Source organism: Hordeum vulgare, chromosome 2H, assembly GCF_904849725.1.
Source record: "Hordeum vulgare subsp. vulgare chromosome 2H, MorexV3_pseudomolecules_assembly, whole genome shotgun sequence".
NCBI lineage: Eukaryota > Viridiplantae > Streptophyta > Magnoliopsida > Poales > Poaceae > Hordeum > Hordeum vulgare.
In genome coordinates this window covers 611,363,864-611,390,597 of record NC_058519.1, presented here as the reverse complement: position 1 = coordinate 611,390,597, position 26,734 = coordinate 611,363,864, and the positions used below count along the sequence as shown (strand labels likewise).

Below are 26,734 nucleotides of genomic sequence, written 5' to 3'. Positions count from 1 at the left end.
GCTCCGCATGCGTTGGATGTGCATTAATTTTTGTATGAAAAAACTCAAAAAGCTATAACTATCAAACCGTCTATCGAAATTATGATATGTTTTCATCGTTGGGTTTCTCGTGACGAACTCTTCAAAACGAGTTCTCATATGAATATATTTTGAAGAATTTTTTTAAAAAGCAACTTTGATGCTAGATGAGGCAACTTTAGTGCTAAATAGAAACAACTTTGATGCTCGGTGAATTGCATCGTGTGTATATATATGAGTTGCTTGTTGCATGCACTCGAGTTGCACAAAAACACACTAGAAGTTGCTAACTTTTTTGTGATACTCGAGTGCAATTGTGGCAACTATTCACGAATAGCACGCAACTGGGAATTAATGGTAGGCAACTGAAGATCAATCGTAGGCAATTGATCATCAGCAATAGGCAACTGAGCGTCAAAATTGAGCAATTTCACAGCATTTGTAGGCAGCTGAGCATCAATCATAGGCAATCGATCATCATTGACTAATATGTAAAGCTTTAGAGGTGAATCTAGTCAACTGGTAGTCGTGGTAACCAACTTATAAGAATCCTTCACTGATAGGTAGGCATACTAAGGGAGGAAAGGGGTTGCTTGCCTATAACACTAAAGTTGCCTCTATAGCACACAAAGTTGCTCAAAAAAAAGTTCGTCAAAACATATTCATATGAGATATAGCTTTAAAAAACTCGTCAGATAAACCCAATAGTGAAAATGGATCTAAATTCCGACACTCCAATTAACAGTTATGGTTTTTTGAATTTTTTGAAAGCCAATAAATACACATAAATTTCTTTTTAACTATCCTTATGAAAGACCTAGATAGTATTATCTTTTCTGACAGATGTTCGAAAGCAACTAGTTAGCGAGCGCTTCTTCGGGAACCTCTCAGCGATCGCTACAGCGCGCCGCCACTTGACGCGTTCTCAGCTGTCGCCACGTGTCGCGCTCTGAGCGTTTCCTACGTATTTTATTTTTTCGCACGTGTTTTCGTCATTTTACAGTGGTTTTTTCCGAGGGTTTTTCGCACGGTCGTGCCTCTCGGAAAGAGAAATAACACGTTTTTCTACTCTCTTTTTTCCTCCAAGAGGCGTGATTTTGCTTCCGCAAAAGGCACGATTTTGCTATCACAAGAGGCACGGAAAAAAAGCATTTTCTGCTCTCTCTCTCTCTCTCCTTTTTCTGCGAGAGGCACGGTTTTGTTTCCGCGAGAGGCACAGTTTTGCTATCGCGAGAGGCACGGCCGTGCATCTCGGAAAGAAAAAAACATGTTTTCTGCTCTTTCTTTTTTTCGCAAGAGGCATGATTTTGCTTCTGCGGGAGGCACGACCGTGCCTCTCGGAAAGGAAAAAAAGGCGTTTTCTGCTCTCTCTCTCTCTCTATTTTTTCCGCGAGAGGCACGGTCCTCTCGGAAACCGAAAAAATATGTTTTTTGCTCTCTTTTTTTTGCAAGAGGCGCGGTTTTGCTTCCGTGAGAGACACGATTTTGCTGCTGCGAGAGGCACGACCATGCATCTTGAAAACGGAAAAAACCTTGGTTTTTTCGCCCTGTTTTTTCGTAAAAAATTTGAGAAAATCTATCAACATGGGATCTAGTTTTAAAGATCTTGACGCAAGAAACCCAACGATGAAAACAATTCAAGATTTGAACGCACGATTTAAGAGATAAAACGTTTTAAAAATATTAATCTATTAAATAAGAAAAGAAAAACTCCTAAGTTGCGATAAGTGACACGCAGCCATTTATCACAATCTAAAAAGGTGAAGTAATCGTTGAAAGGTGTAACCGCTAACTAATGATTTTGCAGATGTACTCGTTACCACGAACCGCGTCCACACTTTTAATTGGCCGGCCTAAAGAGGAGAAACGGGTGGGCGGTGGCTTTTTGAATTGTTTGGATTGCTTTCACCCCCGCGACGGGCGGAAGCTACTAAAATCCGGTTTGTTCTATATACTCAGCTACCTACCGCGTACCCACTCAGAAAAAGGAAAGCCTACCTACCGCATTGTATATTGTTTTTTTTTTCTTTTGCATCGAGATTGTATATTGTTTCTTCTCTGCTCAGCTAGCCGCTTCCTCTTCACATCCCTTGTATTGTAGGATTGTACTGTAGTACAGTTATACTTTCCCCCATTAACCATCGCATGAGCTGCTTCTGCCGGATTTGATGGAGGCCGCGATCGCATGGCTGGCGCAGACCATCCTTGCAACACTCCTCATAGACAAGATGGAGGAGTGGATTCGGCAAGCCGGGCTTGCCGATGACATCGAGAAGCTCAAGTCGGAGATCAGGAGAATCAAGATGGTGATCTCTGCTGTCAAGGGGAGAGGGATCCGGAACGAGGCACTGGCTGAATCTCTCGCCCTTCTGGAGGATCACCTCTACGACGCCGACGACGTGGTGGACGAGCTCGACTACTATAGGCTCCAAGTCTCCAACAGCAGGTCCGGGGACCAGGAAGCACTCCCTGGCCGCCTGCAGATCCAAGCGTGCATGGTACGCCTACTAGTGCTCGTAGATCCAGTCTAAATATGTCCTAATTTTTAGTTCAATCTTAGTCCTTTGGATCTTAGTTATATACTTCCTCCGTTCTAAAATTATTGTTTTGGATTTATTTAGATATGAATGTATCTAATCACGTTTTAGTATCTACATGCATTCATATCTAAAAAAATATAAGACAAATTTTTTAAAACGGAGGACCTTTAACATACAAATTTAATTTTATTTGATCAAGGACACGCATGCCTTTCCTGTGTGCATTTTTTTGGGCACAGTTGCAAGGGACGAGCGAGGGATGCTGCTACACGTAACAGCAGTGTTGGCAAATTACGGTCCCTGGTATGGGAACACTTTACGATCACAGAAAAGGATAACGGAAAGCCTGTGAAAGCAAAATGTACATACTGTACAGAAGAGTTCAAGTGCGAAACAAAGACGAACGGTACATCATCTATGAGGAACCATTTGGAGAAAGAGCATTCCGTGATTTGTACAAAGAGGCCTGGAGCGCATCCACCAAATCCTTCAAGGTACCTTCAAAAGGACTGGGTATATTAATTGCATCGTGAGATTTCTTTGACTATACAATTTTAGTCACGTTGTTGTTCTGTTTTTTTAATACAGTACAGACGCAAGCGTTTATGTACACACAATGCACTCACCCCTATAAACACACACACACACATCTTATCCTTATGAGCACTTCTAAGAGACTGGATCGGCATATTATCTTAAGATTTATGAAGTCGCCGTAGGCGTTCGTCGTCGACGGAAACGTCTCCTTCCACTGAAAGCATATCGCCAAAAATTCTGAAATAAATCTAAAAATAATGCAAGCTCCAACATTTGGACCCTGGTGGGCCGGGATACTACTATCCCTTCAATCATCCAACCACATGTTGATTTGCTAGTCGAGTTGTTGTTTGATCGCCATTCTTCTACTTTCTGTTCTGGTCTTTGCTAGTACACACTTTGCTACATACTAGGCGTCTTTGGTAGCCGTATGAGTCGGCCTGGCTACTTAGTCAAGCTCAATGGAGCATAATTGAAAAAAAAGTCGACATCTACACATTGTTTAATTGTCCGCATCTAGGCTTTTTTACTAGAGGAGCAATTTTGGCGTAATGTTTGGTTGTCTGCATTGGTTTGGCTCATGCAACTACACGGTGTTTGGTTGTATAGTTGGATATAATTAAGAGCTAACACTTATACTTAACACACTGTGCCTCACGACTGTGATGGACGATGACCGTGGTGCCGCATCTGGCATGATGAGCACGGAGTCTCGGGTGAGCGTTCTTGCTAGCATCATGGCGAAATAATTGCTAGCATCGCCGTCACAAAGAAAGTTCGTCCGGAGGAGCATTGAGGCAGAGGACAGAGGAGGAAAAATGCAGTTTGTGTTGGACCATGGTGACTGCGGTGGACGGTGGTCGTGGCTCCGCGTCTGACACGACGAGCACGGAGTCATGCGCGAGCGACCCCGTCGGCGGCATGGCGAACTAGTTGCTAGCATCGCCGCCGCAGAGAAAGTCCATCCGGAGGAGCATTGAGGCAGAGGATGGAGGAGGAAAAATGCAGTGCGTGTTGGACCATGGCGACGACTGTGATGGACGGTGGCCATGACTCCGCGTCCGACACGACGAGCACGGAGTCGTGCGCGAGCGACCTCATCGACGGTGCGGTGAACTAATTCGCTAGCCTCATCGCCGCACAGAAAGCTTGCACAGAGACATAGGACAGAGGAAAAATGAAGTGTGACGTCAGTGCAGTAGGACGAGAGAGAAGAGGCCGAGATAAACGACGCTCGGAACGACTCCAGTGTAGTAGGACACGTGCAAATAGATCAAAAGGAACGACATCGACGTCGAGAGGGAGGAATAGAGAGGTTCTAAGCCAGAGGACAGATGAGAAGACATACAGTATGCGTGTCATGGCATATCGAGGACGAGAGAGAGGAGGCCAAGATGACGAACGTCGGAAACGACTTCAGTGTATTAAGACGCGGACAAGGAGGTCGAGAGGAAGGGGGTTGGCATCGGGAGGGACGAACAGGAAAGCTCTAACGCAGAGGACAAAAGAGAAGACATACAGTATGTGCGTCATGGCTGATCGAGGCGAGAAGGCCGAGATGAACAATCATTGGATAGAAAACTTGCAACACGAATGACGTATGGAACTGCGAGATGAAATTCATCCAAAATAGCTCAATACGTGAACGCAAAATTAAGCATTTACGGTTGACGAAACTACAAACCAATCGCAAAATGAAACCCTCAAATCGAAGCACCGTTGTATAGATTAGAGGGGAGAAGAAAGAAAGAAGATTAGAGAGGAGTTTAATAGAGATAGAAGAAGAAACACATACACAACTCGCATCCCTCCAGGCTCCTCTCGTGTAAAGGGCGCCTATCCATGTGCCCTTGCTATGGCTCGGCTAGGCCTAGTCCTAGAGAAATTGCCAATTCAAACGTAGCTCGCGGTCTTGGCTTCGATGTGTTTTAAAGTTCGTGTGATGCAGACCGAATAGTATATGCAGGTAACTAAACAGGCTATTTTCTTTCGATATGGGTCTGGATGAACGTTATACGGGCAACCAAACACTCCCGTGGGATTTTTAAGTGTGGCACGGTCTTCGTGTAGTTAAGAAAGAGCATGAATCAGATTTAACATCGGATATGGCATGTTGTAAGACACAGACATTGCATTGTTGTATATCAACCGGATATGGCATGTTGTAAGACACACACATTGCATTGTTGTAATGCAAAAATGCTAGACATATAAAGAGTTACATAAGGTTGCACGCTGATTAGGATTATTTTTTCTAACTAACCATTCCCCTCCTGATGTTTAAGGGGATGGGGGCCCTCATCCCCCTTAATCTTCCATCAAAATTCACCTGTTTGTAAAATCCATGTAAAGTTATGTATGTGTAGCATTGTTGGTTGTAACGCATATGTGGCTCGCCGAAACCATTCAAACCACACTCTTTGTAACTGTTTGTGGCCATACAAAGACTTCTTCAATTTGCACAACTTTCCATCAATAATCCACCTACAAAAATTCTACTGATATTTTACTAAACTTTCCAAACTAATTATCTCTGTCCCCCTGATTTTCAGGGGGTGGGGCCCTTCCTTCCCCTGTTTCCAATCCCAACCTTCCACATCGACTTATATGTAAAATCCTTACGTAACATTTTTCTTAGGGGAAATACCGACCTAACCTTTAGTAGGTCTAGCATTGCTCCCTTTCTATTGGTGTTTAAGGGTACTAAGTACACTAACATTATGTGGGCCCTCCAAATAACAATCTCCATGTGGATATGCATTCTTTTCATCCAAGTATCCAACTGATTGAATGGCCAACCAAAGTTGGCAGTGCAAGAAATAAGTGATCTTATTATACAAACCCATAGATTGAATGGCCAACCAAAGTTAGTGGTGCAACAGGCGTGAAGGTCTTGTAATAGTCAATCCCATAGATTTATGGTACACCTGCTTCACATACAAACCTATTAGCAAGACACCCTGTCTTAGATTTCCAATCTCTTGCGATTACCACATAGTTTAATGATGTAATGAAGGCATTGAATCCCGAAGAAAGAGACGCATATGGTACATAATTGGCCGTATCATGCTCAAAACCATAGATGTCTGCAACTTTTCCAACTCTAGCTTAGGTTGCTTTTCTCAAGGCAACATTGAAGTCCACTCAATCTCCTATGTAAGATAGAGTCGATGTCCCACATGTGCCTTGCATGTTGTTGGAGCCATGTTGTGTTTCTCAAGTTGAAGGCATCTCTCATATACACCCTTAAATGGCATTTCTCATTTGGCTTCTCCATCGCTCTTTGCTCACACGAAAAATGGTTTCTCTCCGCTTTGTATTACCAAGAAACCAAGCGATACAGCCAACGATAGGTGTTGGGGCGAAAGCAGCACAGTCACATCCAAAAGAAAAAAAAATGCCGACAACGGCGGATCGATAGAACCGAAGAAGCTTCGCGACCACTGCGCCCACCGAAGATCTCCCACCAAGCCCCAAGGCTTCGAAGCACCGGTACCAATCAACACCTCCAAGAAGGACCGAGACGATGATGACGCTGCTACCAAGGGTTTCCTCCGGTACGCGATGAGGCGAGAAGAGGGGTAGCCCCCGACGCCCTCCAGGAAGGTCAAGGGTTTCCCCTGATCCCAACCTTCACCTCGGATGCTTCGGAGCCTGTCACCAAACCGACCACCATCCTGCGCCAACGCGGTCTTGAAGCCTCCACGCCGTCTCACCACGGCACTGTGAAGTGAGGCCTGCACAGCAACGAATAGGAGCCGGGACTAGGGGCAGCAGCACCATCGTCACGCAGGAGGGCTCAACCTCCACTGTCAATGACAGTAGCCGACCAGATACAATAGCAGGAGCATACCAGGCCTATGGGCCCACTGGCCCAGCCAAGCCCTCAACGCCCGTAAAGCTCCCGCCATCGCGCCGCAGCAGGCACGCCGTCGGCGTCGCCGCCCCCTGTCCGAGCCGCTCCTCCTCACCACACCGACGACGATGAAGCCACGCTGGGGGCTGACCCGCTAGGACCTAGATGGGGCCCGCAGGGCCTAGATCTGGGTCGGGGGCGCATCGCCAGCCATCCCGCACCGCCGGCCGTCCCGCCGCCAAGGGGCCATGCCACCACCTCGCGTGCTGCCGGCCATCGCCGCCGGGTCGTCGGGCCGCTGCCTAGCCGAGGAACACCACCGCCGCCCCATGCCCCGGGCAGGGTAGCCGCACGAGCGGGGACAGAAGGTCCTGCCACCGCCAACACCACTCTGAGCACACGGAATTGAATCAGCCGCAAGTCATGTTTTTCCATCTTCCTTGCTTCTTTCCACACCTCTCGACTAACATCACTCATGCTAGAAATAGTGACAGAGACAGAGGGGGGCAGCAGGGCCCTGGCCCTCCTTAATGTCACTAGTTTAAGCCTAAAACTAGTGTAAACATTGATTTTTTTTGTTGTTAAACCAGTGTATTTTTTTGGGCTGGCCCTTCCCAAGAAGATTTAGCAACGTTTGGCCCTCTCCATATCATTTTCTTGGCTCCGTCACTGGCTAGAAATCAAATAACATGTTGGGTTTGTTGAAGTAGCCTGCCTACCTCCATCAGTTCGGACCTTTGGACAGTTGGCTAGAGCATGAATTAAATATGGTATTTGAGTCAAGAGATCGTAAAATTCAAGAACCTACCAACGCGGTATTAAAAACAGATTTTAGGGCCTACATCAATCCCACGTCTAAGGACTAAGAAAGACTAGACGTGAGGGGGGTGTTGATATATATTACCCGCCTCCCTCCATCGGTTCAGACTTTTGAAGCAACTGGCTGGAGCATGAATTCAGTAGGGTTCAGTCTTCACTATATAGAAGTGCTTATGTTCCATGAAAATCACATCTATGCTCACAAATGCATGTTGCTCTCGTTGTGTCCTTTTATGTTTGGATGAGCAGGCTAGGAAGATGCGCTTGATGACTCGAAGAACCAACTTTCCTACAAACAATATGTGGTATCTAACGAAGCAGATACATCCAAATATCCTTGGTACAACACTGAATTCATTCTTGCCAAACAACGGTTTGTAAGAGATCTTGTTCATCCGAACTCCTAAGTATCCTTGACGGCATCCAATTAATGAGATGAGCACTAATCATAAGTCATCAAGCTACCTTAGCAGATAGTGATTCTTTCTTCCTGTTACCCTGTTCCATGAAGAGTATCTGGACATGAAGTTCGATATAGTATTTCTTTTTGCCAAAAAGATCTGTATAATTCATTGTTCACATATTCTTTCTCGTTACCAGTTCCAATAATTTGAATACTATGCTGAACTGATTTGGGATATTATATACATAGATGCCCATGAAACATTTGAGCATCTCGTGTTTTTTTGTGTTATGGGATATAGTGAAGTCATATGGACAATCAATAAAGGTGAAAACATATTTTGCTCCACTAATAGACACATGCGAAGTCCAACAAATTTAAGTCCTGAAATCAGCTGGCTTAGATGGACGGCAACGAGTTTAAGTCCTTCTTTACCAGGATATTTCCTAATCCACTTTGATTGTGAGACATGTGCGGGTGTAAAAGCTTGACATGAAGTACCTACGTTTAAATGAGGAATACTGACAGAGTTATCAAGTATAGTTACAATTCTAGTGCTCTCAAATGAATTGCTTGGTTCCTGGCTTAATGTTGCCACACATAAGATTAGGCACGCCACATTTTTTCTAGCCGAGCGCGTCATAGATTTAGCTTTCTGTCAAAAGTTGGTGCAAGAGTGGTCCTATTTTTTCTTTTTGTCACACTTTGCATAAACTAGTTGTCGCAAAGTTAAACTTTCATACAGACAGGACAAAAATATATTTCATGCCACCCCAACTCCCTCCACCAAGTTTTAAGTATCTCACTTGATTCTCTTCCTATCAAAATCAGATTACCCTTATTCTCTACCCTTGACCATTGAGCACAGCCCGAAACTCAATAAGCACATTTTTAGTCATGTTAATATACGTCAGCTTGAGAGTCCATGGTGGTCCTAATAGCCAACCCACCATCTTTTTCTGACTACAGCACCAGTGAGCCTATTGTAATTGGCAGCTCATCCAAGGGAAAAGCGAAGAAACAACGGTCCAAGGCATGGGAGTTTTTCGATGTCATAAAAGAAGGCGACGAAAAGCCTATCAAAGCAAGATGTAAATACTGTCTCACAGAGATCAAGTGCGGAACCGGGAACGGGACAGCAGGTATACTCAACCATAACAAGATTTGTAAGAAGAAACCTCGACTGAATGATCAGCCACCAAACCTGTCAAGGTAGCTGATGACTCTATGCACCATGACATTTTTAGGAGGTTGTTTAATTAAGAGTCCCATTGTGTTTGTACCTTCCAATTGACAGTCTTTTTCTTACTGCAACACCAATGATGCTACCGCAAATGCAATGCCTAATGTAATTGGTGATTCATCTAGCAGAAAAAGAAGGCGAGTTGATGAGGAATCCGCACAAGTTATCGCAGCTAACACAAGTATCCCTTGGGACAAGGCTGAATTATCAAACAGAATACAAAAAATAATTGGTCGGTTACAGGATATCCGAGGGGAAGTGAGTGAGGTTTTCAAGCTACATGAATCAGACTCTGCTTCAAATTTAGACCACAACCGGAGTACAACCTCAGATCAGCACCTGAGAACATCAAGTCTTGTTTCAAGGCAACTGTATGGGAGAGTTGCAGAAAAGAAATCCATCTTGAAGTTGATGATGTTAGATGACACATCTACTAGCATAATTGTACTGCCTATTGTAGGCATTGCAGGTGTTGGAAAGACAGCTCTAACTCAACATGTATACAATGAACCAAACGTGGCGAGTCCATTTCAGCACAGGGTATGGATTTGGGTGTCTCGAAACTTTGATGAAGTGAGGGTAACAAGGGAGATGTTAAACTTTGTTTCTAGAGAAAGACATGAAGAAATAAACTGCTTTGTGAAGCTTCAGGAGATCTTGAAAATTCATGTAAAATCAAAGAGGGTTTTAATAATTTTAGATGATGTATGGGATGACATGAACGATTGCCGATGGAACCAATTGTTGGCTCCTTTTAAGTTTAATAGTGCTAATGGCAATGTGATTCTTGTGACAACAAGAAAACTATCTGTTGCAAAAATGGTTGGAACAATTGAGCCAATTAAGTTAGGTGCTTTGGAAGAGGACGATTTCTGGTTATTGTTTAAATCATGTGCACTTGGTGATAGAGCCTCTGAGAATCCTGGAAATCTATGCACTATTGGACAACAAATAGCAGAGAAGTTAAAGGGCAACCCGCTAGCACCAGTAACTGCAGGGGCACTATTACGAGATTTTTTTTTGGAAGATCCAGCGATGGCCGGCTTGTATTAAAATAGCAGGAAGCACATGGAGAAGAAATACATGAAAGGGTGGGTGGTGATCAATGGATCAAGGATGTAAGAGGAAGAACAAAAAAAAAAGAGGGATGAGGTAGCTAGTAGACTCTCATGGTGGTTCCCCAAAAGGGTGCTCTAGATGTATTGCGCCTGCGTCGCGCCACAGTCTAAGGGTTCTGTTGATTTCCTCCTTGATGTCTTGGGCTTGCCCCTTTTTGTTTCTGAAAGTGCATTCGTTTCTCTCCTTCCAGATCGCAGCAAGAATTATGATGACCATATTTTTTATCGCCTTGATGTGCTCTGCCGGTGCATTGCTTATCATTTTGGATATGATAGCTGCTGACTTGCTGCTGCAGGACCAATTGGTTGGGTGGAGGGAATTGCAGCCGACATACACTGCGCCTGCGACCACACTACTAATGCTATCGGGCATTGCCAGAACAAGTGCACTGATGACTCAAGGTTTCTCAGGCACAGTTGGCAGAAATAGTTGTTTGCCCAGCCTCTTCTTTGTAGATGATCATTACACCATAACCTATCCTTAAGGAGCAGCCATGCGAAAAACTTGAGCTTTGCCGGTGCCCAGGTGGCCCATATAAGCCGACGGAAGTCTGATTTATAAAACCCCTGGAATTGGGCTTTATACGCCGAGCCGGCAGAGTATACACCTGAAGCTTCGTGTATCCAGCGGATAGAGTCGCTTATTTGCTCTTGCAGCTAGATATCCTTGTTTTGAATCCATCTATTCAACTTGATCGCTTCTTCCCATATGCTGGCGGTGTCACCGTGTGCGAGGTCTGCGATCCAATTGTTATTCTGGAGTGCCTCCTTGACAGTTCTATTTTTTCTACGGGTGTGCCTGAAGAGATTTGGGAAAGCCGACTTTAGGTTTCCCGAGCCTGTCCAGGGGCAATTCCAAAACGAAGCCCGTTCACCATTCCCTAGTGTAACTAATGTAGAGGCGTTGAACAAGGCTTTGTCGTCATTATCACATGGGAGCTGCATGCCATTCCATGGTCTATTCTAGGTCGTCCAGGATAGCCATAGCCAGCGTAGTCGCAGAGCTCTGGTGAAACATGTCATGTCTAGGATTCCGAGACCTCCATTTTCTATTGGGCAACAGACCCCTTGCCAACCTACTTTGCATTTTCCCCCAGAAACCTCCTCGTGTTGTGCCCATAGGAATCGGCGGCGGGCCTTGTCGATCTCTAGAAGAAATATTTTTGGTACCCGCAGCACAGATAGGGCAAAAGTGGACAAAGATGTTAGGACATTCCTAACCAGAGCTCTTCTACCTGCTATTGTGAGGAGTCTCCCTTTCCATCCAGCGAGCCTGGCCCGGATTCTATCTAAGATGAACTGGATGTGGACGAGGCGCAGTCGCGAGAGCGTGAGGGGGAGGCCTAGGTATCTTACAGGGAAATCTACTGTTTGTCCCCCAAAACTACGTAGAACCTCGTGAAGGTCGATTCCTTCACAACGAATGGTCGTTGCCGTCGATTTCACTGGGTTAATACGTAGCCCCGTCGCGTTCCCGGAGTCATGAAGGATGTCAAGTAGCGAGTCTATCTCTTGTCTGGTCGGTGTAGCAAAAATAACAGCATCGTCAGCATAAAGGCTGACCCTAAGGGGGATTTGTCTACCCGGCAGTGGAGCTAGCATCTGCATATCTGTCGCCCGTGCTAGGAGTCTGTGAAGAGGGTCGATGGCTATGATGAAGAGAAGAGGCGATAGTGGATCTCCCTGGCGCAGCCCCTTGCGATGGCAGATATGTCCCCCAGGGATTCCGTTGAGCATGAATGACGATGACGAGGTTCTGAGCAGCAGGGCGATCCAGTCACGCCATCGGGCTGGGAATCCTAGCACTTGCAGCAGCTCTAGTAGGTATTCCCAGGAGACGTTGTCAAATGCTTTTGCAATGTCTAGCTTGAGGAGTAGTGCCGGTATCCTCTGACGGTGTAGTCTTCTAATCACATTTTGCACATAGAGGTAGCTATCTTGCGTGGACTTCGAGCGTAAGAATGCGGACTGTCCCGGAGAGATGATGTCTGTTATCACCGTAGATAGTCGAAGTGAGAGGACTTTTGCGACTAGTTTGGCGAAGGAGTGTATCAAAATGATTGGTCTGAAGTCCTGAATCTTTGTTGCTCCATCTTTTTTTGGGATGAGTATCACCGTTGTTGTGTTTAAACTACTGAAGTCTCCTCTTGCCAGATGATAGAAACTATTAAAAGCTAACATGACGTCGGCTTTGATATGTTGCCAACAGCTTTTGAAAAACATTCCTATGTAGCCATCCGGACCAGGCGCCTTTTCTAATGGAGAAGCTTTTATCGCATCCCATATCTCCGACTCGGAGAAGGGGTTGTCTAGCCCTGAATTTTGTAGAGAGGGCATGCCGAGTGAAGTCCAATCAATGCCTGTGAGGCGGTCCGCTTTGGTTCCTAAGCTGGCGTTGAAGTGGCTGTAGATGAGTGCCTCTTTTTGCTCGTGCAATGTTGCAATCTCATTTGTACTCTGAAGGTTGTGGATGAAGTTCTTTTGTCTACGGGATCTCATTTTAGCGTGGAAATTTTTTGTTCCAACGTCTCCTACACGTATCCAAGTTAGCCTGGATGCTTGCCGTCTCCTTGCACGCTCGATCGCTGACAGTCCTAATAGTCGTAGCTTTAGTAGCTTACGGAGATTGAACTCGGCGTCCGACAGGCGCCGCGTTTCCTGTGCTACATCAAATAGAAGTATCAGCTCAGCTGCTATGTAGAATTGAATTCTCGCATTGCTAAGAAAAGCCTTGCTCCAGATTCTAAGGTCGCGCGCAGCTCGCCCTAGCTTGATGTGTAGTCGCTGGAAAGCGGATGTTGCTTGTACTGGTCTACTCCAAGCCGCCATGACCGTTTCGTGAAAACGGGGGAGGTTTGGCCAGAAGCTTTCGAACTTAAACATGACCGGCCTAGGCGAGGTAGCTGTGTCGGCGAGGAGTAGTGGGCAGTGGTCGGGTGTAGCTGTAGATGCCGCTAAAAGGGAGGCACAGGGAAAAAGTTGTTCCCAGGCCTGGTTGCAGAAGAATTTATCTATGATGGCCATGGTTGGGTCACGACGTTCATTGCTCCAAGTGAAGCGCCTATTTTTGCATTTGATCTCTTTGAGACCCGCTGTGTCGATTGCTGTTCTAAATCTGCCCATCAACCTACGGTTCAGGTTGAGGTTACTCTTATCCCTAGCTTCGTAGATGAGGTTGAAGTCTCCGTTGATCAGCCATGGCTCCGCTAACGGGGGTGCGGAGAGGGTGATTTCTCGGAGGAAATCTTCCTTTCTGGCGTCATCCGTTGGACCATAGACAGATGTGATCCAAAAGCTATTGAGCTGCCCGAGAAGTTTTACTTTTGCTGTGATTGCACAGATTCCTACAGCATGAGATTCTACCGTAGTTAGATTCCTGTTCCAGAGTATCGCCGCCCCGCCACTTGCCCCGATAGACGGCAGCACTATGCAATCAGCTAGGGATTGCCCCCCAATTTCCCTAATAATTGTTGGTGTCCATCTTACTGTTGATCATTGGAGTAACATTCTCAAGAGAGAAGAGTGGAAATCGTTGTGTCTCAGTGGAGGCATCATGCCTGCTTTGAAGCTTAGCTATGATGAACTGGCGTACCATTTACAACGATGCCTATCATATTGTTCTATATTTCTTGACAAGTATAAGTTTTTGGGTAAGGATTTGGTTTATATATGGATTTCCCAAGGATTTGTGAGTTGCTCCAATTTAAGTAAGAGCTTGGAGGAGATAGGATGGCAATATGTGACTGATATGACAAACATGTGCTTCTTTCAGCAAGTCAAAGGAGAAGAGTCATCTTCATTCTTTCACTCAAATTGCCAAACATGGTATGTTATGTGTGGTCTTATGCATGATTTTGCAAGGATGATCTCAAGATCTGAGTGTGCAACTATAGATGGTCTACGGTGCAATGAGATGATGTCAACTGTGCGTCATTTATCAATAATAATTGATTCTGCATATGAGAAGGATCAGCATGGTAATATTCTTCGTAATGAAAAGTTTGAAGAATATCTAAGAAGTACAGTTACATCAGTTAGTAATTAAGGACACTGGTGTTACTAGGGCACTATGACTCTTTCTTCTCACAGTCGTTCAAAGATATTTTCAAAAAGGCACATAATTTACACCTGCTGCAGATGTCTGCAACATCTGCTGATTTTAGTTCCTTCCTATGTGGTTTGGCAAGCTCAGTGCATCTTCGATATCTAAAACTTGAGTCAGATGGGTCGGAGGGGGATTTTCCACAAGTTTTGGTCAATTTTTTTCATCTTCAGGTATTAGATGTTGGTTCAAACACCGATCCTATTTTACCTAATGGCATGCATAATCTTGTGAACCTGCGGTATCTTGTTGCAGACAAGGAAGTATGTTCTTCCATTGCTAGCATTGGTAGAATGACATCACTTCAACATCTTCATAATTTTAAGGTTCAATTTTGTTGTATTGGCTTTGAGATTACCCAACTCCAGTCTATGAACGAGCTTGTACAACTTGGTGTGTCTGAACTTGAAAATGTCAAAAATAGATATGATGCTAATGGAGCAAAACTGAGAGATAAAAGACACTTAGAAGAGTTGCGCTTGTTGTGGACACATACTCCGTCACGAGATGAATATGCCACTGAGACGAGATTTCAGCATCCAGTGGACAACGTAGAAAGAGACATAGAGCTCTTGTCAACGGTTGAAAGAGGGCCAAGTTCCGAGCCTTGTCTGGACAAAGCAAGAGAGGTGCTAGAGGGTCTTGAACCACATCAAGACTTGAAACATCTTCAGATATCTGGGTACTATGGTGCTACATCCCCAACTTGGCTTGCCAACAATATCTCAGTTACGTCCTTGCGGACCCTTCATCTAGACAGTTGTGGGGAATGGGAAATACTTCCGTTTATGGAAAGGTTTCCACTTCTGATAAAACTGAAGTTGACCAACCTACGGAAAGTAATCGAAGTACTGGTTCCTTCACTGGAGGAGCTAGTTTTAGTTGAAATGCCAAAGTTGCAGAGATGTTTGTGCATTTCCGTGGGGGGTCTTAGCTCTAGCTTAAGGGCATTGCACATCGATAAGTGTCAAACACTAAAGACGTTTTATCTGTTTATGAACAATAATAAAATCAAGCTAGAGCAGAGGTCATGGTTGTCTGGTCTTAGGAAATTAATTATGCGTGATTGCCCTCAATTAAAAGTATTGAACCATCTTCCACCCTCAGACACCTTTTCTGAGTTACTCATTATGGAAATAGCTAGAAGCGTCGTACCCGGTTAGGGCGACGGTTACGTGTTTATATAGGCAGGCGCAACCCTGAGATATGCATACAAGTAGTTTGAATACAAGGAGATTGAGATAGAGATATTCAATTTAAACTAGAGATAGATTCTAATCGAATGTCTATCTAACTCAGTACAAGTATCCTAACTACATACGATATCTCAATCAGTTTAACATCCTCCCTTAATCACAACTTGGTCAAGTTGAGATTACGTTTGAACTCCTCAAAACTGCGAGTAGGCAAAGCTTTAGTAAAGCCATCTGCAACCTGATCTCTGGAGTGAATAAAACGAATGTCCAATTGTTTGCTTGCAACTCTTTCCCTGACAAAATGAAAGTCAATTTCTATATGCTTTGTCCTAGCATGAAATACTGGATTGGTTGCAAGATAAGTAGCTCCAAGATTGTCACACCACAAGCATGGAGCTTGAGTCAGTTTAACTCCAAGCTCTCTAAGTAAGGACTGAACCCAAATAATTTCTGCTGTAGCATTTGCCAAAGCTTTGTACTCTGCCTCTGTGCTAGATCTGGATATTGTTGCTTGTTTCTTTGCACACCAAGAAATAAGGTTAGGTCCAAAGAATACAGCAAAACCACCAGTTGATCGTCTGTCATCCACACAGCCTGCCCAATCTGAATCAGAAAATGCACTGACTAGGGTAGATGAAGATTTTTTGAATGTAAGACCAGTGCCCAAGGTATTTTTCACATATCTAACTATACGCTTGGCAGCTGTCCAATGAATATCAGTGGGAGCATGAAGGAACTGACAGACTTTATTAACAGCAAAGGAAATATCTGGTCTTGTAAGAGTCAAGTACTGAAGTGCACCTACCAGGCTTCTGTAGTTAGTGCTATCCTCTTGATTCAAAAGAATTCCTTCAGTAAGAGCTAGTTTTTCAGAGCTAGATAAGGGTGTTGGTGATGGTTTGCATCCCTGTAAACCAGCTCTTTTTACTAGATCAACAGCATACTTTTCTTGAGATAGATGAAGGTCATTTCCATTTTTCTTGACCTCAATTCCCAGAAAATAATGCAAGTCTCCTAGATCTTTCAAAGCAAATTCAGCTTTTAAATCTTTCAGAAGGCCTGCAACTGCCTCATTTGAAGAGCTAGTAACAATGATGTCATCAACATAGATAAGCACAAATATATATGTGTTTGACCGCTTATAAATGAACAATGATGTATCAGACTTAGATGGAGCAAATCCAAGAGTTTGTAATTTGTGACTGAGGCGTGAGTACCAAGCCCTAGGAGCTTGTTTCAATCCATAGAGAGCTTTATCAAGTTTGCACATATGATAAGGTGAAGTTTTGTCTTCAAACCCAGGAGGTTGTCTCATATACACATTCTCTTCCAGAACACCATGAAGAAACACGTTCTGCACATCTAGTTGCTTAAGACACCATCCCTTGAAAACAGCAATGGATAAAACAAGGCGAATGGTTGCTGCTTTTACAATAGGGCTAAAGGTATCTTCATAATCTATACCATATCTTTGTTTGAAACCCTTTGCAACAAGTCTAGCTTTGTAACGATCTATAGTTCCATCAGACTTTCTTTTGATCCTGAAAACCCACTTGCAATCAATTAAATTTTTACCTTGTTGTGTGGGAACAAGATGCCATGTTTTATTTCCCTGAAGAGCCATGTACTCCTCCTCCATTGCTTGTTTCCATCGAGTGTCATCAAAAGCCTCTTGAAGGGTACGAGGTTCACCTGTGGATCATGCCAAACCAAACTTTGTAATGTGTTTATAGTTGACAGCCTTAATTACCCCTTTTTGGAGACGTGTCTGTGGCGGTGAGGAAAAATCAGCATCGTTTTGTGCTGATGGAGATGCCGGCATAGAGGATCCTTGTCACGCCCAGATGCGACCCTATCCTCAATTTGGCACGAAGACCTCGTCAGGGATAGAAGCGCATCTCGTCGTGTCGCAAGAATGGATATCGTTACAAGTACATGTACTGAAAAGATGAGATATATAAGAAGAGTTGGCTTACACTCGCCACAAGCTACATCAGAGTCACATCAGTACGTTACATAAACATCAAGAGTAAGAGCAGGGTCCGACTACGGACGAAATCAAACGACAAAATAAGAACGACGTCCATCCTTGCTATCCAGGCTGCTGGCCTGGAACCCATCCTAGATCGATGATGAAGAAGAAGAAGAAGCAACTCCAAAAGAACAATCAACGCGCTCGCGTCAAGTAACCTTTACCTGTACCTGCAACTGGTGTTGTAGTAATCTGTGAGCCACAGGGGACTCAGCAATCTCATTTCCAAAGGTATCAAGACTAGCAAAGCCTAATGGGTGAGGTATATAGGTCCATTAAATTAAATAGCATTTAATATGGTGATATAACTCCGAGCCTTCCACCTTTTACCAAGTATATAGGTCCATTAAATTAAATAGCATTTAATATGGTGATATAACAAGGAACCCATGCTTTCACATGGAAGCGACTGCACCTGCAACTAGCAACGCTAACAACAGGGTTAAGCAAGCAGTAACATAGCCAATCAGTGGTTTGCTAGGTCGAACAGGTTGAAGGTTTCATGGCATTGTTGAGAGGCTGACATTTAACATGTGATAGGCAACGAGACATCATCGATAGAAGCGATAAAACTAGCATGGCAATGATAGTAATGGTATCTGGGGAAATGATCATCTTGCCTGAGATCCCGCTTGGAAGAAGAATGCCTCCGTGAAGCAGACGAACCGACGTAGTCGAACGGGTCCTCACAATCCGGCACGCTGCGGAACTCTATCGAGACGGGGAAACCGGAAACAAGCATCAACACACGATATTCACCACACCATGCACAACACATATGATGCATGAGCTACTGAATACATGCAAGTCACGGCATGACAATTCACACAATCAAACACTACACATTAAGTGAAGTTCAATATGCACGAGTTGCATATTGACGAAACTCCACGTTAATTATTTAGTTCACTCCCGGTTATCTACACGGCAATATTTATGTTGTCAAACATGCAAGAGGTGAAGCGGAAATTAAACTACCTATCTAGACATTTTAAATGAGGTCGGAAATGACATATAGCACCTCCGAAACGACCTCACATGTTAATTTACAATTCTGTCCAGATCTGAATTAACACCTTTAATTAGTTGTTAAACAGCAAAACAAATAGGTTCACGTGATTCTACGCGTCCAGGCAAGCAACCTACACGTAAAGAACATCCCCAACGGAGCTACGGTTCAAAAGATACAAGCACCGCAAGATATGATGGCATGAATGCAATATGTGTGCAACGACGGCTACGAGTGCTTCAAAACAAACAACCCACAAGAGAAAATGAAACTACACAAGATTCTACGCAAGTTTCATGTAGGACACGAACAAATCGGAGCTACGGTTCGAAAGCTACGAGCAAAACAAGAAAACGCTACAACCTGCCAAAAACAGCCACATAGCACTTTCTACGACTCACAACTTCGGCTACACAACTCCGAAGAGCTCGAGCAAAGCATGGCATGAAATAGGGCAAGACGCACTACTACAAACAACTAACAACAACTAGCATGGCAGCAAGGAGCACTAGGAAAACAAGACACAAAATGGCATCTCACGCACTATTTCAGACTTAGTGAAAATAACACCTCCTGAAAGTGCAGTTTTCAGCCTGAAGGCATATTGACGGCAGCAAAACCTATAGCTACAGGACTCCAAATGGCATGAAACTTAACAGCATGCTAGAGAAACATAAGGGTAACAACTACTCCATTGGACCAACCTCAAAAGAGCTATAGATCACAAGCTAGAAGCAAAACAAAACAGCAACAAAATAATAGCAGATTCCAGACTTAGAAATATTTCAGCTCCTCTAAAACAGCACTATTTCTAGCAACTTGAGGGCAGTCAAACAACACCTAAACATGCATTTCTATTGCAACTAAAAATACTAGAGGCTAAACAAAACATCCAAGATCAACTCACTAGTTGACAACTAATTCAAACGAGGCCCGGAATAAAACCTACGGATTAAACAAAAGGGCTTCACGACAAAATATCTCGTGAACTAACTTCCTCAAAAGCTAAAACTAATTGCACAAAAAAATCCACGGGATTTTTCTACCCCGAAAACATATAAAATAAGTGGAGTTTGCAACTCAAAATAAAGCCACACATTAATGCGAGATAAAACCTCTAAACGGGAAAATAAACTACCGGTAAAACCCTACACGGAAAAATACGAGTGACCGCTCTAAAATACGTAGAAATATGGTCCCTAAAGCATGGACATTAAATCTATGGCATACGGGCAATCCGGATACACACGAAAATTAACTACGGAATGGACCCTAGTTAAACAGCACGTAAAACGAGGCATTAGGCACTCTAAACAGCGTTAAACAAATATGCATGTTGGATAATCGTGTTCTACTCGCGAAGCTACCCCAAAACGATATAAAGATCACCTCGATCCGACTAACGGAACAAAAGTTACGGGCGTTTAAAATAATTAACTAAACCTGAAAATAACTAAACCGAAAAAGAAAAAGAAAACCTAAATCTCTAACGGGCCGAGCTGCCTACCGGGCCGAAACTGGACATGCGGCATAAAACTAACATACGCTAGGGCGAGGGAAAGAGGCAGAGCGCTCACCACGGCCTAGGAGGCCGGCCTGCAGATGGGCCTGGGGGTTGGAGGAGAGCAGGCCCACGCGGCGCTGCGGTGGAGAGGTGGGCCGGCACTGTAGGCGATCGGGCGCGCAGCCGGGCCGGCCCACAGCGGCGGAGAGATCCCTGGCGAGCGATGCCCGACGGGGCGTCGTCCTCCTCGACCACAGGAGGGGGCGGCGTTGGCTCCCCCGACGGTGGCTGGCAACGAGGCCTCCGCGGCACCCGAGGTGGATACCGGCGGGATCTGGCGGCATGGCCGGGGCGGCCGGACCTTCTCGCCGCGGAGGCAGCAGGGGGCGGACGCAGCTGCTCCCGACGACGGCTGGGCGAGGACGGGGCTCCGGTCGGCGGCGCAGGGGAAGGCCGGGCGCTCAGGAGGCGGCGGCGCAGCGGGGCTTCGCCTGGCGGCCGGAGGAAGGCGCGGGGCCCCGGCGAGGAACCGGCGGCGGCTGGCGGCACGCGCAGGCGCAGGGGAGGCGCAACGCGGATCTGACGCGGGGGCAGCCGGCGAGCTCGGGCGGCGGCGGCCGGATGGGCCTGCCCGGGCCCGATCTGGGCTCGGCGAGCCCGCGGCGGTTGGGGGAGGAGAGAGACTGTGGGGCGGCTAGGGTTAGGGTTTGGTAGGTGGGCGCGGAAAACGAGGCAGGGAAGAGGGGCTGTCTAAAAATTAAGGAGGAGGGGGTTTTTATAGACAAATGGGGGGCTCGGTTAACCGGAATCGCGATCCGGATCCAACCGCGGGGTCGGATTCGGACGATTCCGAACGCGGGGCGTGCTACGTGGCCGTGTAGAGGGGTTTACCGGAGACGAGAGGGAGAGCGGGCGGCGCGACACGAATTTTTACAACACCGACAGACGTCCGACGGTAACCCGAATACGGTGCCGCTACGGGCGACCGTTCGGGTACCACACGGTCTCCGATCGCGACGAAATTCGACAGGCGGCCTCGCTATAACTAATCACGACCGCACGTCAAATCTCAACCCGATCAGAGAAAGTTTTAAACGCACTTTAAAAACAGGGTTTCGACGGTGCCGCGGGCGCGTGCGTGTGCGGTCGGGCTCAGAACGAACAACGACGAGAACCGGCAACTACTAACGAAAGCAAGTTTTGAAAACGGGCGGCAACGGAGATGCCGATGCAATGCAGATGATGCGCATGATGCGATGATGACACGACAAATAAAATAAGCCACACGACGAAAACGGAAAGAGAGGGGAAGCTTCTGGAACGTCGGCACCTGGCTGTCACAATCCTGGAGCTGGTCCTCTCTGGACAGTATCCTCCTCGAGGCGCGCGCCGGCACCAGGAGGAGAAGCGGCTGCTGGGGCAGTTGCCGCGCGCGCTGGGGCAGTTGCGTCGCACCTCACGTAGACGTGGCTTGGAGCAGTTGGCCAGCGAGCAGGGGGAGTTTGCATGGGCGCCGCAGAAGATCCGCCCGTACCAGCCCCAGGCGAAGGCTGCATGGGCATAGGAGATCCAGCCGCGTCGGACCCAGTCGGCTGGGGGGAACCGCGGGCGACGTGGCGCCAACAGGAGAGCAGGCGGGGCCATCGAGGGGGATCCGGACAACCTGCGGCTGCACAGATCCCGGAGAGGATGCGCCAGGCTGCTGTTGCTGCTGCGGTTTCGATCCCGAGGAGGATTTGCTCCCTGGCGGGAGGCACATGCGATAATGCACTGGATTTTCATCCGTTTGCACTGGTGCGGCTGTATTTGCATCTGAATTTTTTTCTGCAGCATCACAAATCTCAGAGAAACTTGTAAGAGGGTTAGTCAACAGTGAATCAGCACAATTATTTTCCCCTGGAAGAAGAAGGATTTCTTGGCGAAGTAGTGCACCGGCGTTGGGGTTAAGATCAACAAAAGGAAATTTTGTTTCATCAAACACTACATCTCGAGAAATATAAACTCTACCAGTGGAGACATCAAGGCATTTTACACCTTTGTGTTGGGCACTGTACCCAATGAAGACACACTGTGTGGAGCGAAACATGAGTTTGCGATTATTGTATGGTCTAAGGTTTGGCCAACAAGCACAACCAAAAACACGAAGGGAATTGTAGGCTGGTTTGACATGAAGGAGTTTTCCGTGGGAGTTTCATAGTTGATAACTCTACTAGGCATAATGTTGATGAGGTGCACGGCAGTAAGAAAAGCTTCATCTCAATATTTTAGGGGCATGGATGCACGTGCAAGTAGGGCAAGCCCTACCTCAACAATGTGTCTATGCTTGCGTTCATCAGACCCGTTTTGTTGATGAGCATGTGGGCAAGAGACATGATGGGATATGCCTAGTTTTTGGAAGAAGGAATTTAATTTTTCATATTCCCCTCCCCAATCTGATTGAACAGCAAGAATCTTGCTATCAAATTTGCGTTCAACGAGTGCTTGAAAGTTTTGAAAGACTTGGAATACATCGGATCGTTTCTTGAGAAGATAGATCCATGAGTATTTGCTATAATCATCAATAAAACTAACATAATAAGTGTATCGACCAACAGAGGAGGGTGCAGGACCCCAAACATCGGAAAAGATGAGCTGCAATGGTTTTGTGGACACACTTGTAGAAATAGGATAGGGTAATTGATGGCTCTTGGCCTTTTGACAGGAATCACAGATTGTTTCAGAATTATGCTCTTCGACATATGAGAGCTTATTTTTCCTAAGCACACGTTGAACTAAAGGGAAAGATGCATGCCCTAAGCGATCATGCCACCTTGTTGAGGACACCTTCACGACACCACACACACGCCTACGGAGCCTTCTAAGCTCGGGAATCAACGGGTAGAGTCCTCGCACGCATCTACCTCTGTATAGGATTTTCTTCGTGGCCTGATCCTTGATCAAAAAGAAAAAAGGGTGAAACTCGAGGAAGACATGATTGTCAAGTGCAATGCGATGAACAGAGAGAAGGCTCATTGAGGCTTTGGGTACGTGCAAGATTTTTCTGAGATGGAGTTTTCGATGGGGGGTTTTAATAATTGAGTGACCAATGTGACTAATTCTCATACCTTCTCCGTTTGCAGCATGGATTTGATCTTGGCCACGATACTTCTCCCGCATGGTTACTTTCTCCAGCTCGCCAGTGATGTGGTTAGTTGCACCACTGTCCACGTACCAGTTTGTATCGACCCCATACGAGGCCTCAGCTCCGCCGGCGACCTTGTCATCCTGAGATGAATTGTCGTCATCTTCAAAGCGGTACCAACAGTCCTTGGCCGAGTGCCCCGGTTTGCCACAGATCTGGCACCGGATGGCATCTGGTTGTGACCTATTGTTGGAGTTACGACGGCCCCTTGTGTTGGTGTAGGAGGGCCCGTCGTTGCTGTTGTTGTTGCTGCGGGAGTTTGCGTCGTCGCGGTTGCTGTCGTTGGTGCTTTTCCCTTTGCGTGGTGATCCACGGTAGCGAGAGTTGCCACCGCCTCGACCACGTGAAGCAGCATTGGCAGAGGATTTGAATCCACTGCCAGAGCCCGTGCCCTAGTAGAGCGCGACACGCTGGTCGAAGTTGCTCATCTGGGCGTAGAGCTCTTCGAAGGAGATCGGCGTGGTGCGTGCGTCGAGGGCGGAGACGAGCGGCTGGTACTCCATGTCGAGTCCAGCGAGGATGTACGAGATCAACTCGTCATCGGGAAGAGGTTTCCCCGCCGCGGCAAGTTCGTCGGCGAGTGATCGCATGTGCGCGAAGTAGGCGGCCACCGTTTGCGTCCCCTTCTGGGCATTGGCCAGAGAGATGCGGATGTTGTTCACCTTGGACAGCGACTGGGAGGAGAACATACTAGCCAGTGCTGTCCAAAGTTCATGCGCATGGGAGATCGATGTGACCTGCACCAGAACCTCTTTAGACAGATTGTTCAGCAGGTAGCCTAGTACCTGTTGATCCTCTCGAAACCAGATGGAGTGGAGAGGGTTGACAATGAAGATTTCCTTCCCGTCCTTGTCCTTGGTGACGACCTCCCTGGCTGGCTCCGGTGTGGCTCCATCCACATATCCGAAGTAGCCGGCACCTCTGAGCTGCGGCACGATCTGGGCTCGCCATAGGATGTAGTTTGCTCGGGTAAGCCGCTCGGTGACTTGGCCAGAGAGACCAGAGTTGGCGGCGGCGGAGGTGGCCATGATAGTGACTAAACTCTAGATGTGATGGAAGAGATTGGCTCTGATTACCATGTGGAAATAGCTAGAAGCGTCGTACCCGGTTAGGGCGACGGTTACGTGTTTATATAGGCAGGCGCAACCCTGAGATATGCATACAAGTAGTTTGAATACAAGGAGATAGAGATAGAGATATTCAGTTTAAACTAGAGATAGATTCTAACCGAATGTCTATCTAACTCGGTACAAGTATCCTAACTACATACGATATCTCAATCAGTTTAACACTCATCAGTGGAGTTTCAACACTTCCGAGTATGAAGGGGTCATCTAGTGAAACATTACATATTGGATCTTTCAATTGGTTTATCGACCACTCTTCTGATGAGTTGACGATACTGGATGGCAAAATATTGGCATTCCACAACCTGAGGAGAATCAAACTGATGAGAATATATGGTTGCCGGAATCTAATGTCTATTTCATTCGAAGGGTTTAGTCATCTCGTCTTTTTAGAGAGGTTGGAAATACACTGGTGCGAAAAACTGTTCTCCTCGCATGTTTTTCCAGAGCATATCCTTGAAGATGCGCCTGTTGCAAATTGCAAGGCCTTCCCTTCTCTTGAAATTCTCACTATTGAGTTCTGTGGAATAGCAGGGAAGTGGCTATCTCTGATGCTGTGACATGCGCCAGACCTACGGGAATTGATTTTAGAGAGTTGCCCCCATACAACAACACTGTTATCGACAGAAGAGGAAGAAAGCAGTCCATCAAATCTTATCATGGACAGGGGGTACTCGTCATCAGGAAATCTAGATGACGTATTGGCAGAGTTAGCTCAAGACGAAATCTTGCACATTCCATCAAATCCCATCTCCTCTCTTAGGAAGATAACTATTCAGGGCTGCCCTTGTCTGACATTTAATGGGAGCAAGAACGGCTTCTCTAGGTTTACCTCCCTTGAGGGGATGACAATCTACAACTGCCCCGAGCTGTTCTCGCCTTTGGTGCATAGAGCCGGAAATGATGACCACACAAACGGAAGATGGCTATTCCCAACATCACTTGCAGAACTTGACATTGACAGCTATTCCCAAGAGACGTTGCAGCCCTGCTTTCCAAGTCCTCTCACCAGCCTTAAAAAGTTGGAGGTGTTGAGCAGCCCCGGTTTGGAATCTCTGCAGCTTCAGTCATGCACGGCACTTGAAGAGCTGGTAATTGGAGGTTGTGGATCACTCACTGCACTAGAGGGCTTGCAAACCCTTGGCAAACTCAGGCATTTGAAAGTATCTGATTGCCCTGGTCTGCCTCCATATTTAGAGAGCTTGTCAAGGCAGGGCTATGAGGTCTGCTCTCGACTGGAAGGGCTTCACATCGATGACCCATCTGTCCTTACCAAGTCATTCTGCAAGCATCTCACCTCCCTCCAACGCCTAGAACTGGATCATCTGAGCATGGAAGCGACAACACTGACTGACGAGCAAGAGAGAGCACTTCTGCTTCTCAAGTCCCTGCAAGAGCTCGACATTTGTGGTTGTTATCATCTCGTAGATCTTCCTGCGAGACTGGTCACCCTTACTTCCCTCAATAGGTTCAAGATACATTCCTGCTCCGTCATCTCAAGGCTGCCACTAGCATTTTAGCAGTACACATGTAATCCTGATGTATTTAGCAGTACACATGCATTCCTGATGTTTTGTAATCAATAATTTGGCACTACCTGCATGCTCTCCTAAACTTGGGCCATACATTAATGTTATATTCAGAGTTGATATAACAGTTGGGTCTTCAGACAATTTTCCTAAAGCCCTTCTATCAGTTGTAGTTTGCTTTGTTGTATGCGTTAACAAAAGATTAACAAATGTACATGATAGCTGATGGTCTAATAGATCTTTCTATTGTGATCAGGATGTTATGGACTTGTGGTAATTGAGCTTACTATCCCATGCTGCCATGCTGAAGCCGTGACCCGTGGTAAACAATGTGAAAAGTTGCCTGAGTGGACGCATGTAGAATCATCTCAAGTACGCATTGGAACTGCATCAACAATGTAGGCACTTGACAGACGTTTAGGAGCTAGCAAGGTCCTAATTTGCTGAACCTGACAAACACAAGAAATTTGACTTATTAGAAACTGTAACAGCACGCCAACACCATTTACTGGTTTGTCCA

General features: G+C 46.0%; 1 protein-coding gene across 3 annotated transcripts; it reads left to right on the top strand.

The window, feature by feature from the left end:
- Positions 1 to 1,996: 1,996 nt before the first annotated feature.
- Positions 1,997 to 26,734, top strand: LOC123427794 (disease resistance protein RGA2-like). Of its 3 annotated transcripts, XM_045111912.1 has the most exons (4): positions 1,997 to 2,516; positions 2,798 to 3,052; positions 9,143 to 9,385; positions 9,545 to 10,628. In XM_045111912.1, the coding sequence occupies exons 2-4, from the start codon at positions 2,976 to 2,978 to the stop codon at positions 10,467 to 10,469; spliced, it is 1,245 nt and encodes a 414-aa protein (XP_044967847.1). In that variant the 5' UTR covers positions 1,997 to 2,516; positions 2,798 to 2,975; the 3' UTR covers positions 10,470 to 10,628. The 3 variants fall into 3 exon arrangements, with proteins under 3 accessions (XP_044967847.1, XP_044967848.1, XP_044967849.1); XM_045111913.1 differs by lacking the exon at positions 9,143 to 9,385; XM_045111914.1 differs by lacking the exons at positions 9,143 to 9,385; positions 9,545 to 10,628 and adding an exon at positions 26,471 to 26,734 and having other exon boundaries at positions 2,013 to 2,516.